The 19,324-nt window shown below is 37.5% G+C and overlaps 2 protein-coding genes across 2 annotated transcripts; both read left to right on the top strand.

Annotated features, from left to right (window-relative positions):
• Positions 1-1,694: 1,694 nt before the first annotated feature.
• Positions 1,695-8,560, top strand: LOC137732039 (zinc finger protein BRUTUS-like). Its single transcript, XM_068471330.1, has 14 exons — positions 1,695-2,209; positions 2,460-2,669; positions 2,750-2,944; positions 3,036-3,364; positions 3,852-4,077; positions 4,707-4,875; positions 4,997-6,229; positions 6,430-6,601; positions 6,700-6,921; positions 7,015-7,152; positions 7,565-7,799; positions 7,944-8,003; positions 8,086-8,157; positions 8,255-8,560. Exons 1-14 carry the CDS (start codon positions 1,916-1,918, stop codon positions 8,393-8,395), a joined length of 3,696 nt encoding a protein of 1,231 aa, XP_068327431.1. The 5' UTR covers positions 1,695-1,915; the 3' UTR covers positions 8,396-8,560.
• Positions 8,561-9,248: 688 nt separating this feature from the next.
• LOC137730967 (chaperone protein dnaJ 15-like) lies at positions 9,249-14,098 on the top strand. Its single transcript, XM_068469987.1, has 12 exons — positions 9,249-9,391; positions 9,533-9,856; positions 10,744-10,867; positions 11,082-11,164; positions 11,235-11,346; positions 11,423-11,527; positions 11,695-11,745; positions 12,369-12,458; positions 12,586-12,694; positions 12,796-12,944; positions 13,036-13,089; positions 13,626-14,098. The coding sequence occupies exons 2-12, from the start codon at positions 9,726-9,728 to the stop codon at positions 13,863-13,865; spliced, it is 1,248 nt and encodes a 415-aa protein (XP_068326088.1). The 5' UTR covers positions 9,249-9,391; positions 9,533-9,725; the 3' UTR covers positions 13,866-14,098.
• The last annotated feature ends 5,226 nt before the right edge of the window (positions 14,099-19,324 follow it).

The raw sequence follows: 19,324 nt of genomic DNA on the forward strand, positions 1-19,324 counted from the left end.
GTGATATTATAATATATGACCTTGGAATAAATACCTTCGTATAAACTATAAACTATAAAATAGTTGTCTGTACAGATAGAGAGACTTGATTAGACTACGTTATTTATGCATATACCGTGACATTTCGAACTAACAATTATTATTACAATCTCACACGTCGGCATATCCTGGTGCAAAGAGTCAGAACTCAAAGTGAATACGGCGGTACATCAAATTGATACGTGCAAATTAATAGCCCGTCGTACCAAATATGCTGTCAACTTACAAGTCATAAGATTCTGCATTATCTAGTCACTGACCAGTTATTGCATGCCATCGACAGGTCCTCCTGCATATGCTTCCTTCTTACTTTAGCTCTCTTTGTCGATCTACGAAGTGTTGCGAGTAGGCATACGAATATTACCATATCAAGCCCCTAAAATTAACTAATTCTATGTAATAATGATGAGCAACTTATATAGAACGAGTTTATCGTTATGATAAATTTTTGATTTGAGAAATAATGTTATGATAATAAAAAATTACTCATGACACTTTGTTAGTGAACTGAAATGCTCTGATAAACCGTGAACTCAATTCATATAAATCCTTATCACATTAATCTCACCACGAGTAATATGCTAGCCTATCACGTTAAAGTTTCCAAAAGGGAAAAAAAAAGAAAGAAATAGAATGGTTTGTTTTCTTATTTTCTACAACTTTAGTTACTGTTCATACGTGAACATGCACGTCGTAGTCGGTCGGTGGCATAATGCATCGTAGCCACCGGTTCTGTTCGGGTAGTAGGTTAATTTGGAATCTCCAAAGCCATGGGAGAAGAATATCTGAACGTACACGGAACTTGTAACAACACGGGCTTGTCACGTGCCACCCAAACATTGGCACGTCCTCCATTTCCGCCTTAAATATCTTAATTTCAATTAATACTAATTTTTTTTGTAATAAAATCTCACAGCTATTGAATTATGCCAATAATCTCTACTAATTAATAAAATATTCATTGTCAACCAAAATTTCATGAAGTTACCAGTTTAACCTTCTAATATTTAAAATAGAACATAATAAGAAATATAAGGTAGAAATGTAATTTCACATAATCAAATTTTGCTGTTTTTTTCTTCAAAGTCTCATCTACATGTAATCCTAACATATCTCTAATTATAAAAAAAAAATAAAAAACTTCCCACTCCCACGTTCCTCTCTCGTTCTATTTCAAAAACAAAAATAAAAAATTTTCTCACACATTTGATGTGTGCCCATATGCTAGTAATTAATAAGTTAAAGATAATATCAATATTATTAAAAATGAACCTTTAACCTGTCTCTCATAAGATCCACCTTGGCTCCCTGATTTTATCCATCACTGAGTGGATGCTTACGTGGTCAAAACGACAAACCATGTACACGTGATGCTGCTACCTGTCTGATATTATCCATCACTGAGTGGATGCTTACGTGGTCAAAACGACAGTCCATGTACACAGTCCAAAACCACCGTGGTGGTGGCTTACTCACGCGTGGAGGGCACGTGTAATATATAATTATTTCTCCTCCCGACAACTATTGTACTCGTCATCATTCTCCTCAAACTTGTATATTTACGACAACAACCCTAAAATATAACCTGAGTCTCCTTGATGTCCCCTACCTATAAAACACGGTGGCCAGTTCGCGACGTGGACAACTATAAAATGTCCCTCCCTTATCTATTTGCAAAGCGTTGAACGTTCTCGTGCTGTCGCCCGTTCCGTCCTGCTCGCACAATCAGAACCACCATAAACGAGCGCGCGTGTGTGTCTGCATTTTGGCGAGCCGACCGGATTGCCCAAATCCAGTAGCACAGGAAACCCTAGGGTTTATGGAAATCTGAATCCGCAATCACGTTCCCAAATTTACGACGTGTCGGTTTCTATAAATGGCGGCACCATTTCCTGCTGGTGGAGGTGGAGTTGTGGCGGTAATGGCTGGACCCTTAGCCCCGCTCGATCCTTCTCCGTCCAAGACTTGCCTGAAGAGCTCGGCGCACAAGTCGCCGATCCTCATCTTCTTGCTGTTTCACAAGGCTATTCGCTCCGAGCTCGATGGCCTCCACCGAGCCGCCATGGCCTTCGCCACCAGCGAAGGCTCCGCCGCTGGAATTCAGCCCTTGCTGGAGCGCTACCACTTCCTCCGCGCTATTTATAAGCACCATTGCAATGCCGAGGACGAGGTGTGTTTGTGGTTTGACTCTGGCCTGTGAGACTGTATGCTTGTAGTATTCCAGTTGTTTCAGATTTCAATTTTGTAGAGAATTTGGTGATTAGTGTTAGTATTATTGGTTTAATTACTCATCATCCATGCGTTATGTAACTATTTAATTACATTTTATGCTAGTGATGGTTATACTTGCTCAATTTTGAGGTTGTAGATTATGCACAAACTGTTTAGGTTGTAAAAATTGATGGATTTGGGCTTTTCAGGTCATATTTCCAGCTCTCGATATACGGGTGAAGAATGTGGCTCGAACGTATTCTCTTGAACACGAGGGAGAGAGCGTTCTTTTCGATCAATTGTTTGAGCTGCTAAACTCCGATAAACAAAATGAGGAGAGCTACCGGAGAGAGTTGGCTTCTTGTACTGGAGCCATCCAAACATCAATCAGCCAGCATATGTCCAAGGAAGAGGAACAGGTATTTGTTTCATCCCCTCGTTAACTTTACATGATTTTCGTCATTGTTCAACAAATGCTGAGTTTTATTGGATTTGGCAGGTCTTCCCTTTGCTTATTGAGAAGTTTTCATTTGAGGAGCAAGCTTCCTTGGTGTGGCAGTTTCTGTGTAGTATTCCTGTTAACATGATGGCGGAATTTCTTCCATGGCTCTCTTCCTCCATATCATCTGACGAACATCAGGATATGCGCAAGTACTTGAGCAAAGTAATACCAGAAGAGAAGCTTCTGCAGCAGGTGAGGGTTGCTTTTCACGGCATATCATTTCAAGTTGTTTATTAGAGAAAGAAATATATGTTTTGCTGACCTTAATTTTTATGATGCGAAGGTTGTATTTGCCTGGATGGAAGGGGAAAATGTTTCTCAGGGAAAAGGTAATTCCAAGGGGCAATTTCAAGATTCTGTAAATAAGGGGAAGTGCGTGTGCGAATCTTCCAGGACTTGTAAAAGGAAACGTGCGGACGTACAATCTGATAATTCCAGCACCATTGTTTTGAATCCGATAGATGAAATACTTTTTTGGCACAATGCTATAAAAAGAGAGTTAAGTGACATAGCTGAGGCCGTTAGGAGGATACAACTTTCTAAAGATTTTTCTGATTTGTCTGCATTCAACAAGAGGTTGCAGTTCATTGCAGAAGTTTGTATTTTCCATAGGTATGGTTTTTGGCCTTGTCTGTTCCTTTGATATTCTTCTTGTTGCGAAATGACATACTCCTAATGCATTGAATTCTTTGCTTCGACATCTTATATTATGACCAAGGACAGCTAGTAGTGGGCCATCAGTCAGTCTGCATAATGGATTAGCTTGAACTGCGTTTTGCCACCTCTTGTGCCTATTTTAATCAAATTGTCTTAATTACTAAAATGTTCAGTTCCATGAGTTATGCAAGGTTATGATTTTTGAGGCGATAACTTTGTTGTTGTGTATAGTTTAGTATCTTGTAATCTTAAGTTTCAATAGATCATATGTTCTGTGCCATCATGGGTTATATGCAGTTTATTTATTTTTGGGTTCATAACTGTGAACGAACACTAGACATCAGTGCTGTATAAAGACTTGTATGAATCAAATGCTTTACTTACTTGGTATCTTATGATTGCCTACGTATTGTGAGATGAGTTTCTCTTGACTTCACTGCAGCATTGCTGAGGACAAAGTTATATTCCCTTCTCTAGATGCAGAACTCAATTTTGCTCACGAGCATGCAGAAGAAGAAATTCAATTTGACAAGCTTAGGTGCCTCATGGAAAGCATCCAGAGGGCAGGAGCTAACTCATCCACTTCTGAATTTTATATGAAGTTATGCTCTCATGCTGATCAGATAATAGATGGCATACTGAAGCACTTCCAGAATGAGGAACTTCAGGTGCGTGCTGTTTCCACTTCCAATATGACAATGAGCTGACCTGCCTAAGAGAGGGAGAGAATAGCTAACCTATTTTTCACATTCCTAAGATCATAGTCAAATAAGTAGAGAGCAAGTTATAGGAAAGTAACTTTCATTTTTGTTTTGTGAATTTGTTTAAGGGAAAGTTGTGGGCACCATGGAAATCAGTTCTCCCACCTGATATATTTTTTTTTCTGCAATTTTTATAGGTTTTGTGAGAGAGGAAGGGAAACATTCTAAAATTATCTCTGATAAGTTGATAATAAGTTCCCTGCATCTTTCTTGTTGTCCAGACTAGAGTATTTGAAAGCTTCAAGGATTTTATCCTGAAAACCAAACATACAAGAAAAGTAATTTTCTTTTCCGTTCTTATATCTGGAAAGCTAGATGCTATAGGTATTTTGTTAGACAAATGCATGAATATGATAATTTAGTTTCCAATTCTAGACATCGGTTTTACATTTGTTGAAACAGTTTATTTGAGAGTGTTGTGACTGTGAGCAGTGTCTAGGGTGCCTTAACAATGTTGCTATTCTGATTCAGCGTTTATTCTGTTCAAGCATCTTTTTTCTGCTCAAATGTCATCTTATGAGTATAATGCATTTTAGGTCCTTCCACTTGCTCGTAAGCATTTTAGCCCCAAAAGACAGCGGGTTCTTATGTATCAAAGCTTATGCATGATGCCCTTGAAGTTGATTGAGTGTGTCTTGCCATGGTTGGTAGGATCGCTTACTGAAAAGGAAGCAAGTTCCTTTCTTCAAAATCTTCGAATAGCAGGTTCCTCCTGAGTTATCAAATTATTACTATTGTTATTTTTATTCCAGCAAATGTTGTGTTCTCCATGCTATTTGCATAATCTTGTATACCTGTTCTAACTACCAAAGTTATCGTAATGCAGCTCCAGCATCAGATTCAGCACTGGTTACTCTTTTTTCTGGCTGGGCATGCAAAGGTCGTTCTGCAAACATTTGTTTGTCTTCAAGTGCAATCAGTTGTCCTCCAAGGACATTGAATGAAACCGAAGAAGACATTAGCTATAAATCACTATGTTTGTGCACCTCTATGTATTCTGCTAGGGAAAGGCCTTTGTGCAATCAAATAGATGGAGCACATGACAATCTAAGGCCAGTCAAGAGCGTAAACTCAGTATCAGAAACTTTTGCTTGCCAGCCTATAGAAAGTATAAATACCCTTCAAAGTTCTTGCAGTAACCAGACATGCTGTGTCCCGGGGTTAGGAGTAAATGACTGTAGCTTAGGAGTGGGTTCTCTTACTCCGGCAAAATCTCTGCGTGCCTTATCTTTTAATCCTTCTACTCTTCCGCTTAACTCCAGTCTTTTTAACTGGGAAACAGATACCAGCTCTACTGACGCTAGTAGTACAGCACGACCTATTGATAACATATTTAAGTTCCATAAAGCTATACGTAAGGACTTGGAGTATTTGGATGTTGAATCTGGAAAGCTTAATGGTTGTAATGATGCTTTTATTAGGCATTTTACCGGTAGGTTTCGTTTGTTATGGGGTCTATATAGAGCTCATAGTAATGCAGAGGACGATATTGTATTTCCAGCATTAGAAGCCAAAGAGACTCTTCATAATGTTAGCCATGCTTACACTCTAGATCACAAGCAGGAAGAGAAACTGTTTGAGGATATTTCTTCTGTTCTTTCTGAGCTTTCACAACTTAATGAATTGATGAGTACTAGAAATGTATCTAATGATTCAACTCGAAGTAGCTTGGATTCTTTCGAGAGTGATGATACGCTGAGAAAGTACAATGGACTAGCCACGAAACTTCAGGGCATGTGCAAATCCATAAGAGTGACATTGGATCACCATGTTTTCCGTGAAGAACTTGAACTGTGGCCATTGTTTGATAAACATTTTTCTGTGGAAGAACAAGATAAAATTGTTGGTAGAATAATTGGTACTACAGGAGCAGAGGTTCTTCAATCAATGTTGCCGTGGGTAACTGATGCTCTTACTCAGCAAGAGCAAAATAAATTGATGGAAACATGGAAGCAAGCAACCAAAAATACTATGTTCAGTGAGTGGCTTAATGAATGGTGGGATGGAACTCCAGCTGCATCTTCCCATACAGAAACACCAGAAAGTTGCACATCTTTAGGTCTGTATGATATTTTTCTTGCTGCTGTCTAGTTATAAATTGTCCAGAATCTACTTTTATGGTTATTTGAAAGAAATTGCTGAGGTATGATTTTGATAAATGCGTAGTCATTACTTCTTGAAATCTATAAGATTCAATTGTGTAGTAGATATTACATTTATGTAAAAACTTTCTCATGCTCTTCAAATCTACTGTTTCAGGTGCAGAGGCCTCTGAAAGCTTCGAACATACTGATGACACATTTAAACCTGGATGGAAAGATATATTTAGGATGAATCAGAATGAGCTTGAATCAGAAGTAAGAAAAGTTTCTCGGGATTCAACTCTTGATCCAAGAAGAAAAGCATATCTGCTTCAAAATCTAATGACCAGGTATGTTCATGTTTTAATTATTTCACGAACACTTATGTTCAGCCTTGTAAATCCATGCTGCATTTCACTTGTCCTGATCAAGTAATGGGTCATGATAGTCGATGGATAGCTTCTCAGCAGAAGTCCCCTCAAGCATCTGCAGTCAAAGGTTCAAATGGTGAAGATTTGGTTGGATGTTCACCGTCATTTCGTGATTCAGAGAAACAAGTGTTTGGATGTGAGCATTATAAAAGAAATTGCAAACTCCGTGCTGCTTGCTGTGGCAAGTTATTTACATGTAGGTTCTGCCATGATAACGTGAGCGACCATTCAATGGATCGGTAACTATATACTCTTCATTTCTTTATCTTCTATTGGAAATTTTGTTAGTGAATGGACATTTCTCATTCGTGTTTATTTTGACTAATTTGCAGGAAGGCTACATCTGAAATGATGTGCATGCGCTGCTTGAAAATTCAGCCTGTTGGACCAGTCTGCACAACACCTTCCTGTAATGGATTCTCGATGGCACAGTACTATTGTAGTGTTTGCAAGTTTTTTGATGATGAAAGGTGCATACTTCGGTCAGAACTTTTCCTCCAAATGAAACTAGGTTATGTTAACTTGGATTCTCAAGATTCATCATTTTTAGATGGGTAGTGCTATTCACACACCCCATTTTACCTCTCACACACCCTTGTTAAATTTTTGTCCATTGATCTTCTTCAATTCATTCTATCCGACGGCCAGAAATTGAGAAGGGTGTGTGAGAGGTAAAAATGGGTGTGTAGATAGCACCACCCTTTTATACATAAACTGATGGAATGCTAACTTTGCTGGTGGGTAAGTCTGGGTTGGAGTCAAACATAGACGTATACTATACACCTTTATCATTTAGTGCTCTAGGTGTTGCTTCTTATTTATGAATCTAGAATTTTGATTGCAAATTTGGGTTTCTCACCTCATCTTTTTCGGTTATATCAGGACTGTTTATCATTGTCCTTCCTGCAATTTATGTCGTGTTGGGAAGGGACTTGGCATCGACTTCTTTCATTGCATGACGTGCAATTGTTGCCTGGGGATGAAGTTACTGGATCACAAATGCAGGGAAAAAGGTCTTGAAATAAACTGTCCCATCTGCTGCGACTTTTTGTTTACCTCAAGTGCAACTGTGAGAGCTCTTCCTTGTGGCCATTACATGCATTCAGCTTGCTTCCAGGTTTTTTTTTTCCTTCACTTGTTCCTCTTGAGTTTCTTTCCTTCGGTTCCTACTCCCGTTTTACTCCAAATTTATCTCTAGTTAAAGGACCAATGTTCGAGGAAAGATCAATATGTAATTGTGTTCCCTAATCCATCATGTCAGGCATACACTTGCAGTCACTACATCTGCCCAATCTGTAGCAAATCTATGGGAGATATGGCGGTAATGATATAACTTTTTGTTTGAATGACGGGAACTCCCCTTTGCAAGCCTGTAATCTATAAAGATTTTGACTGCCTTGCAGGTTTATTTTGGCATGCTTGATGCACTACTGGCTTCCGAGGAACTCCCAGAAGAATACAGGGATCGCTGTCAGGTAACTTATCCGACGCTTTTCTCCCGTTTGTTGTGTTGTCCCCTTATCATCTTCATTGTCCCAAGGAAAGCGATTGATTTTTGGTATCCTGCTCCAGGACATACTGTGCAACGACTGTGATAAGAAGGGGACCGCGCCGTTCCACTGGCTGTACCATAAGTGCAGGACTTGTGGATCCTATAACACCAAGATTATCAGGGTAGACTCCAACTCCCACTGCTTAACATCACACAACTGATGGATGGCTTATGGACTTGCTGTTTTCCAACGTGTGTAAATACATTTTCCTGGAGAATAACTTACATGAAACGGGGACGTCAAAGCAGTTGCATGCCATTACAACCCACACGTGGCTTTGTAAATTATGTGCACCACTATAGCTATTTCAATTTAATTTTGGCCATCGTTAATGTTCACATAAAAAGGGAAAATGGAAAGCATTTAGACTGGATGGACCTCGCAAATGAGTTAAACTACACCTCTATAGTTTGCTTAGCGTGGGCGGCCGGCCGAACCGATTAAATAGTGTGACGCTTCTATCTTTCTCCAATATTTAAGTTGCCATTGTGAAAAAACTCTTTAATTCTTAAGAAAACTAATGAAAAGTTAAAAAAAAAAAAATTTAGTTTTAATGAAAAATGACAAATAAAAGTATGGTAAATAATACAGAAAAAAGTAAAGATGTGATTTTTCGTTAAAAATAAACAGTAACAGAAGTGTTTCGTTAAAGTTAAACAAAACACCTTGCCTAATACAAAATCTGGAAGAACAAAATAATAGGGGCAATTAAAAGGAATAATCATTTTTTATATTTATTTAATATGTGATTGTAATATTGTTTGCTATGCATCTATTAAAGATGGTGTCTCCTACTAACCCGATGACTTAGGCATGCTTAAATATGATCTCTGCATGAGGTGATAATGAATTTCTCATTTGATTATTCATACAACCAATTACTTTATATTGTTGAGTCTAGTTGCTCTCTTTTTTTTTGTATATCTTTGAAATTGAATAAATAATTGTTTTAGATATTAAATAGACAAAAATACCCTAAAAAAAAAGTAGAAAAAAAAAAATGATCAGGTAATGTTTGTGTAAATTACTCAAACCAAAAAAAAAACAAAAAAAAGAGTAGAAGGGGGAATTTGCGAAGGGAAGACAAGGCAAGTGTGCTGGCTTTGGGTCTTCTCCGGCTCCCTCAAGCTCTCCCTCTCTCTCACACGCGAAAATGGTACAAAACCCTAATTTATCTTTTTCATTCTCTCTTTCTTTCAGCTATTAGGCCTCGTTTGGATTAGATCAATTTTTTGTTCCAATCCCTTGACCTGTTCGCCATACAAATTCTCATCCCTTCTTCATTTCCCGAGATCAGAAAAAGAGAGAGCGATCCAATACGACTTTGAATTGCGCGCTTCGGCGACCAAAAGTTGCAATTTTACTATTGTTTGTCAATTCGATTCTTCCATGATTAGACCAACTCGGCTGCTTCGAGGGAGATTGCTCTAATTTCCAGATTGTAAAGTATAATTTTCTTCAGAGAGAGAAGAGAGGAGGGAGAGAGAGAGATGGAGACGAATTCGAAATTGGAAGGGACGTCGGCGCCGGCGATACGGCGGGACCCCTATGAGGTGCTGTGCGTTTCGAGGGATTCGACTGATCAGGAGATTAAAACCGCTTACAGAAAGCTTGCTCTCAAGTAAGTTCAATTCCCTTTATTTGTTTAATTCAAATGTTCGGTTTTATTCATGTTATTGTAGGTTTAGTGTTTGATTTCAGCTCAGTGAGGAATTAGGATATTGTTACTACGATCAAGGTTATAGGCTCGAGCTTTCGAACATGTGCCAAAAATGTGGTTTAGTGTGTGGAATTTGAATTGTTTGTGGTGGTTGTGTATTGCGTTTTGTTGAAGGCGATTGATTTGATTTTGTACGTCTTTATTCTAGTCTTGTTAAGCCATTTTGCGTGGAGTTGATCTTCACCATTCGAGCTGTGTTAATAATTTGTTTATCATAGAGAAATGATTGTGCCATAGAAAGTGGGAATTGAGCTGCCTTACTGTGTTTTGAATCCTTCTGCGGGATCTGTCAGTATCTACTGGTTAAAATTGGAACTAGAATTATTTAGAAACATATACGTTATGCAGAAAGAATCAGATGTCCGTGCTGTGATATGCAGAAAGAATCAGATGTCCATGCTGTGTTTGCTGTGTGGTGCCCCATGCATGCATGTGTCTATGTCAATGCCTCAAAGACGATGAACAATCTTGAATGCCAAGTGAATTTTAGCATCAGCAGATGTAATTGTTGCTTGATGCCCAAAAGCTCCTTCCCTCACTCTCCCTCACTAATCAATCTTACATTTTTTTTCCCTTGATAGATGTAAAACGACCCCAATTCATGAATGTAACCATGATTCTACGCAATGTTTTCTTGTTTTTCCTGTTTCACTTAGTTTTATTGCATATGATCATTATAATGTGATGAAAGTACACGTGACCGTTCATTCAGCGTGATGTTAATAACTAGAGTGCTATTCTGAGACATATTTCAAATACAATCTTGTTTTGAACCAAATTATGAAAAGGTATCATCCAGACAAGAATACCAACAATCCTGAAGCTTCAGAACATTTCAAGGAGGTTGCATTTTCGTATAGCATCTTGTCGGATCCAGAGAAGAGGAGGCAGTACGACAGTGCAGGGTTTGAGGTGCTTTTTTAATTTAGCTCACTATTCTATTCCATCCCATCCCTCTCCCCAAACCCACAATAAACATATATACTGCTGAGTAGATTCTTGATTTGGGTCTATTGTGTAATTTTAAGGAATGCATCAGTCAATACTTCTATTCAGATTTGACTTTTGTAAATTACATTCATTTCTCTACATGGAGTTTGAAATTTAATTGTTATTGTTGTTTCAGGCTCTTGATGCTGATGCCATGGACATGGAAATTGACTTGTCAAACCTGGGGACTGTCAATACAATGTTTGCTGCTTTATTCAGGTAATATATTGTTAGATATTTGTGTGGGTCTTGGATCATTGTCTTTTGATAATCATTTTATTCGTTATAGCAAGTTGGGTGTCCCTATCAAGACGACAATTTCCGCCAATGTACTTGAAGAAGCTCTTAATGGTACAGTTACAGTCAGACCTCTCCCAATTGGAGCTTCAGTTAGTGGAAAGGTGCTGTTTTGTTCGTATCACTATGAAACAGTAGTGGATTTGGTGCATCTTTTACATATTTTGTGATTTGCTGCAGGTGGAAAAACAGTGTGCTCACTTTTTTGGTGTAACAATCAGTGAGGAGCAAGCCGAATCAGGGATTGTAGTTAGAGTTACCTCAACTGCACAAAGCAAATTTAAGGTGCATATATATATATATACATATATCGAATCGATATACTGATACATATATCCTTTTCTGCATCCTGTTGATGACGATGTACCATGAAGCATCTATTCAATGTATCTGCTTTGTTTATAATACTAGGACCCTTACTTATATTTCAATCAAACCGTTGTGATGTGCAGTTACTTTATTTCGAGCAAGATGTCCATGGTGGTTATGGTTTAGCCTTACAGGTACTTCATATTATTCTCCGATGCTTCACCTCATTTCTTTTTTATAATCATGTTTGAAATCCATTGGAGTAAATTGCCTGAAATCATTTGAGATTTAAACATAAATGGTTGGCTTCTACTTGTCTGCTTTAGTGTGCCGTCAATACACATGCACACACAACTTGAACGGATCTAGTGGTCACCGAACCTCTTTTGAACCTGTTATGAAAAGTAATTTTAACCGGTCGTGATCTTGTCATGAACGATCTCCCCATGTTTGACTGAAGCGACGTATGTTCAAGTAAGCCCTTTTTAGAAAACTTACTAGAAAAGGGAAACTTTAGGGTGTTTCTAAGATAGATAATGTCTATATAGGTGTTGCGCTGCATTATTCTACAATGCCTTTTATCCAGACCAGTCCACTGATTAACGTCTTATTTATAAGCTATTTTAAGTTTTTATTTGTGTTCTAATTTGCTTTGTAGCAAGTCACAATTCAATGTTGCAGCATTGTTCCTTTTCTTTTCATGACTGGATTAGGTATCAATTACTATGTGTTTGTTTTGTCAACACCAGCTATGTTCTAATTTGTGGGACTTGCACGTGGATATAGGAAATATGATTGTTATTGCTTCTATGTACAGGAAGATAGTGAGAAGACAGGCAAAATAACGTCTGCAGGGATGTATTTTCTGCATTTTCAAGTATACAGAATGGATTCGACTTTGAATGCGGTATGCAGGACACTGATTTTTCTTTTCTTAAAGTTTGTTTCCTGCTGTTTCTGGATGGGCCTGAGAAGTGGTGATTTAATAGATTTCTATTTATGGCTCTAAATGATGTATGGTTTTAATGGTGTAGTTGGCTATGGCAAAGGACCCTGAAGCTGCTTTCTTTAAGAGGTTGGAAGGTCTTCAACCTTGTGAGGTTTCAGAACTAAAAGCTGGCACTCATATATTCGCTGTTTATGGTCTGAACTTTGATTTGGTCCCTTGTTCTTTTGCTTTTTGGGGTTAACTCTCATAAATCGTTGGTCATCCTGTTGTTTAACCTCCACTGATATTTCTTCAGGAGACAATTTTTTTAAGACTGCTACCTATACAATTGAGGCACTTTGTGTAAGGTCATATGAGGATACGACGGAAAAGCTTAAAGAGATTGAGGCTCAGATTTTAAGAAAGAGAAATGAACTTCGTCAATTTGAGACAGAGTACAGGAAGGTATTGGTCTGGATTTTCTTGGCTGTGGCTTGTAATAGGAATTGATCATGTTTAATGTTTATGTTTACAAGTTTTCTGTAATGTTATGTAGGCATTGCAACGCTTCCAAGAAGTGACCAACAGATACACCCAAGAAAAGCAATCTGTAAGTTTTGTGCATAGTTCTCATCATTTGTAAATTATAACACACTGCTAAGCATGGATGCATTCATAAACATACTCATTATTAACATGAAATTCTTAGTACGTGTGAACAACTTTTTTGTTTCTTTTCTTTACCGAGTCTAGATTCTAGGCCAGGTTTTGGGTTTCAGTTAAAAGAGAAAACCATCAATGAAGTTTGATGGTAGTGTCTAAGCAGCCTCTCAGATATCAATTTGAGCAAAGCATTACTTTCGGAAAAATGTGCAGCAGCCTTCCTCTCATCACCACAATCCATCGAATACTTTCAGACTCCGTGATCTGATGTGGGTGGCTAGTAAAGTTCACTCTCCCAGCCGGTCTGGTTTTCCCAATCCTCGCCAGCTGGTCTGGTTTTAATGGAATTTGAGGGACTTAGTCTCCAAGTTTAAAGTTCACCCCTCTATGTTTTAATCAGTGGAAGACTTTGTTGCTATCACTATCCCTTTCTTTCTTCCGTATTTGTTTTCTGATTGGATCTTATAATTCTACTTATATCAGGTAGATGAGCTGCTGAAACAGAGAGACCATATCCATTCTTCCTTCACTATCACCAGGACAAACAGTATCATCGTGGGTGGTGGTAGTGGTACGGCTAACGGCAGCACTAGCAAAAATCCTGGTGAGGATTCAAAGGCGGAGAGCCCAGTGGAAGATGGAGGCTCTGACGGGAAGGATAAGTCGGGTAAAAAGAAATGGTTCAATCTTAACCTCAAAGGATCAGATAAAAAACTTGGTTGAGAATCCGTCTGTCTGGAATATTTTTTATTATTTGAGATGTTTCAATATCCATTCGTGTCAAATGCTTGCGCAGTTCTGTTGCGTAGAGGCTCGTCTTGTATCGTCTTTTCTTTGAAATTTTTCTCTTATAGGTTGCCCCATTGTTGTTCTTGGTGTTATCATTTGTTGTAGTTTTGCTTATGTAAAACGTGCCTGTTAGAAAATGCATCTGTATAAATTATTAAATTTCATAATCCTTAGGTCTCTCATGAATTATCCATGTTTATGCACCATTTCAGTTCAAACACGTTCTAGTTATGATTCCTCAAATTCAGTTTTGCGCCTCGTACGGTATTTTTCAGTGTCACTCTCACACCATCACGCGGTATTAGTACCAATTCACTTATTTTATACACGTTATCTATTTATTAATATTATATCGTAAGTCATCACATATTAACTCTCAGTTTAATCATAACATATTTTGTGTACGAACAAATACAATCATAAAATTAGATTTTCCAACGTAAATTTCCGTTGATTCAGTTGGTAAGGGTGTGTTCATGGTTAACCTCCAATCCAAGTTCAATCCCGCACTATCAGTAGTTTTCTTTGGTATGCAGTTTGTATATTCCTACGTAAATTTATATCGATGGCAGCTGACAATTAGGTGTCACACGTAAGTCCTTTCAACCTGAGGTTGTGGGTATGTTGTGGTACTGATGGTAAGAGTAATCAATCTGTCTTTAAACTTTATTGTATCGATGTAAAGTTAGACTTTCGTCAGCGTAACTATATAATGATGGCCAAAAGTTTTTCCAATGCATATTACAAGCCCATTGAGATTTGGATCACAGCTTTAACGACGTAGTGGTCCAAATGGGCTATATGAGTTGTGACTTGTGAGTAGGAGTTTGGGCCCACTTTTAGAATACCCACGATGGAGGAGAAAAAATTAATAAAAATTGCATTTCATAATTTGTTTTCTATAAAAAAATGTAAACAGCAGAGATTATTTATGCTCATGCATGGCCCATGAGAGGGTAGTTAGTTACGTTATTTGTAACATACTTCTTACGTAAGTACAAAATCATCTGTAAATTTTATTTTAGTTTCATTCGACCTCACGCTAATCTATCAAGTGTAAAAACCGACCTAATCAAGCATCCTACATAAATTTCTCTTAATAACACTTCATAATATACAATTGCTTCAATCAATCAACAAATAGACTGGTTTAAACAACCACTGGCTGCACTAGTGGAGCCACATTGGGGTCATTGAGCTCACATGACCCCAATAACCCAATGTTTTTCCTCTTGTTTTTTTGTCTTGACCCCTTCCAGTTTAGGAAAGAAATGGTTTGTAGGTTAGCTTTTTGTTCTCAACAGTCTCCTCTATGCTGCTGCTTCAATTTTCTTCTTTCTTTCCTCTATCTTCTTCTTAATTCAGATTTCCTCTGTCCCTTACAATGTGATTAACTCAAATTCTTATTAACTGACAAAAAAAAACTTGCGTTCTTATTTCCACTTCTGTCCTTGACTGCATATATTCCTGGATGTATTGACTTCTTGATTCGTGGCTTATTGTCATGTGTGGTGCTTGATGGTTTCTTTTACTTTTTGTTAGCGCTTTACATATAAACAAAAGATACGATATTACTACGTGGACAAACTATAAACAAAAATATGCTTAATTTTACACTTACTTATCATGACCCCATTGTTATATAATCCTGACTCCACCACTGACTGGCTGAGCCAGTTAAAGCTTAGGAGGGTCCAACATATGTAATTTGCTCATAGATGAGGGTCCAACACTTAATTTTATACTTTCATTCTTTGCCTCTTAATCAAATAAAAGATATTTAATTTCAAGTCTTCATACTCATATCTAATTACTTTTATTCAAATTCACACCAAGGTGTGTAAGCATAATTGTTTTTTATCATTGTTGTAAAGCGTCATCTGCCATAATGTAATTAACTAAATCATAACGATATCAAGGTTGGAAAGTTTGGAATATTTTTTATGCTAAATAAGTTGATACTTATGGTCATTCCTTAAGTAATTTTCATGTATAAGCTTAATTTATCCTAATTTTATAGTAATTTAAAACTGATCATTTTTAACAAAATTTATGACTTCGCCACCGTAAACAACCATGGAAAACGTTAACCTTTCCTTAAAATAAGGGACCACTAAGAATAGTAAACAGAGTCTTAGGTTATCTGCGCTTGGACTATTTTGGATTGGCCAAAAACCAGTCACCTCAAGGAAACCTAATTAGCAAGCCAAGGATTCTTTCCAACTCAATTTTTAATCAAGCCAAAAGTTTGTCTTGACCGATGTTTTCAAGTCTACGGTTCAGAACTTTAGACCGACGCATCCACTTGGATCTTGTTTTTAATGAAAGCCATGAGAGTCGGACAAATTCCTGCAGAATTCATGGGATAGTTTATGCGAGTGTTCTTGGTTTAATTTAATTAAACGGATCATGTATAGAATGTAGATTAGTAAATGCTTAAACCCATTTTCTAAGACCAAGCCCCACATGTGTATAAAAACTATGGGATCCCTTTATGTACATAAATATGTATATAAATACATATATATCTTGTGCTAGATTCGATCCCCATGTTCAGGAACAGTAGGTTCTGAATAGTTGCCACCTTGTTTTATAACTTCATGTGGTCGTTTTTTTTTTTTTTTTTGGTAAGCAACTTCATGTGGTGGTTTTCACCCAGGTTTGGAGAACACACTTGTTTAGGGGTGTTTCAACCACATTGTTCGGAGAGCACTTCTTATAAAAATATAAAATTTTTATGTGTTTTCATTTCACTCGATCTCGCGTACACTTTTGTACTAAATGTGAGAACCGTCTACTACTAAATATCTCAAATTAGTTCACAATAAAAAAATAAAAATAAAAGATTGAGGAAAATACAGTGGTCACTTAGTCAACATGGATAGACTCGGTAGAACCCTAAGGTCATCTACAATCAAGGGCTATAGGCCACATTTAGCCCTAAAATTGACAAAATCAATCTCCAACCAAAGGACTAAAGATAATCGAGTTAGAAGAATCAGGTTAAGTTTGTCTCTAAAAAGTAGTAAAATATGAAGGAGAATAGAATATAACCTTGCATGGTTGGAGATAGAAAAATTTGACCCTAAAATCATGTTTAAAGTATTAATTTTTAGAAAGCTAAAATATAACTAAGGACTACGTTTAGCCGTCCTGGAGATGGCCTAATGGCATTGAACTTGTGGCACAGGGCAGGGAGCAGTGATTCAGCAGAATTTAATGGAGAATTTTCAAATGTGATTTTTGTCATGTCGTGTGCAGGTGTCCCCCAGCTACATATGTTGTTTGGGTTATATGTTGTTTGGGTGTGTTTTTCGTGTAGCCGTCCAGGTGTCTCTATTTCTCACATTTTTTTAACAAACATACCACATCGATTTTGTCTCATTGATTGACTAAAGTCCTTCTCCAAATCAATTCAGGGACTTCAAATTATGGATTTTTAAAACCCAAAAGTTTGATGGACTTCATGTAGCAATGCTCTTAATTATTTGTATATATAAAACATTCTAGACTGAAATAACCTAGGGTTTAGCTCTAATTAAGTTGGATTAATTAATAATGGTATGTATTAGTTGAATAATAGAGAGAGAGAAAGAGTGCCACTTCAAAATTCACATGACTTAAAGCTAACTCCACCCAACCTTCACCATTATTTTATTAAGAAAAACAAGTAGGTAGTGTCACTTGGAAGAGGCTCATTGAGTAACCCATATTGTTTGGAATTTCCCTTGAAAATTCCCTAGACATATCCATAAAAGGGATTTCCAACTTGAAAACTAAGTCACACACATTGGGGTTATCTTTTTATCCTTTTTGGATCCTTCCAAAAGTAATGGTTGCAAAAAAGAAACAAAAATAAAGGTGATTAGAAAGTTAATGGGGTTTTAACATGATATGGGATCATGTCTTAAATACTAATCTCTCTTGTTTAATTAATACAATCGATGTTGTCTTGTCATTGGTTTAAGCACAACTAGGTGGGCCATGCTCGAGATTTAGGCAATCTTAAAACGATAATATTGGCATCATTTCAATCAACAACAAAACAAAAAAGCATGATTAAGGCCCTAAAATATGTTTTATATTTAGATGGTGGAAACCATTACAACATCAGGAACAAGAAACCCATTGTTAAGTAGACAGTTGTTAATTAATCAACATTAGTGATTGGACAATCCTCTCATCACCCCGACTACTGATTAACTTAAACACGTCTTATTTGACAGACCTTGTAGGTCCAATGTCACAAAACTTGGAAATTGAGGTGGTCCCAACGTGCCCTAATGTGCGCGGGCCCTGCCAGAGTTTGATCAACCAAGTAGAAGCTGCTGCTTCACATGCCTAACCCTCCATCAGTGGAGAAACCCTGTGCCTATGTCACCCGTCCTACAACATGCATTACATTACATTATATTTTAGCTTCCAGTTAAGCCATTGCTTGATCTCCCCTCTTGTGCAGCATGTTTGATCGGTGTTTCGACTTTTATGTCCAAATGCTTTTTTTTTTCTTTTTCTTTTTCAATGAACATAAAAACTTCAAACCATGCATTGAAAGAGAAAAGTGCAGAACGTTAGAAAATGAGCTTTTTTTTTATATATAAAATATAACTTTCATTCAATTACTAACGTTACGGTATGATAATATTCATTTTTATTACAAACTGAAAATCTCGGATTCAATTTTCATAACGAGAGTCTTGCGGACATGAAATGAACTCTTCAACCTTATAGCACAGACATGCATGTAAATGAGAAGGTCGCCTCGGGACGTACAAGGTGAGCCCCATTTCTTGAGAACCCCAGCTAGTTGGCCTGGTTTTGCTAACCCTCCCCTCAAGTGTGACTTGAGACTCAAAGTGACTGATAGATGAGTGAGAACGACCCAAAGGGATCATTGGATCCAATTAATAAAGCAAAAAAGGCGTTAGGTTTAATTAGTAGAAATGCATCATTTCAAACTAATTAATGCAGAGATATTCCCCATCCCAAGTCCTAAATCAATGTGCAGTAGTAATTTAGAACAATAATTCACAACCCTCAATGAGAGGATTTTAGAGATTTATAAATCCTGTTCGTTTAGGCCTCGTTTGGCAGCTCAGACTGTACTGATTATTTCTGTCGGATAGGATAAATAGCCACCGGATAGTACTGACTAAATTAGTTCGGTGTTTGGTGCAGTATCGGACTAGTGACCGTATTATTTATACTATGTTTGGTATTATACTAGATAGGAGGAATCAAACTTTAAAAAAATTTAAAAAAAAGTGAAATCATTTTTTTGTTCCCAGTTCTCTCCGCACCCCCAAACACCCTCCCTCTCTCTCCCTTCTTCTTCCCCGACTGCATAAGAATCCCAAATAATTGTTCCCCAGCTCTCTCCGCCACACCCCCCA

The sequence above is a fragment of the Pyrus communis genome, chromosome 4 (genome assembly GCF_963583255.1).
Source record: "Pyrus communis chromosome 4, drPyrComm1.1, whole genome shotgun sequence".
Taxonomy (NCBI): Eukaryota; Viridiplantae; Streptophyta; class Magnoliopsida; order Rosales; family Rosaceae; genus Pyrus; species Pyrus communis.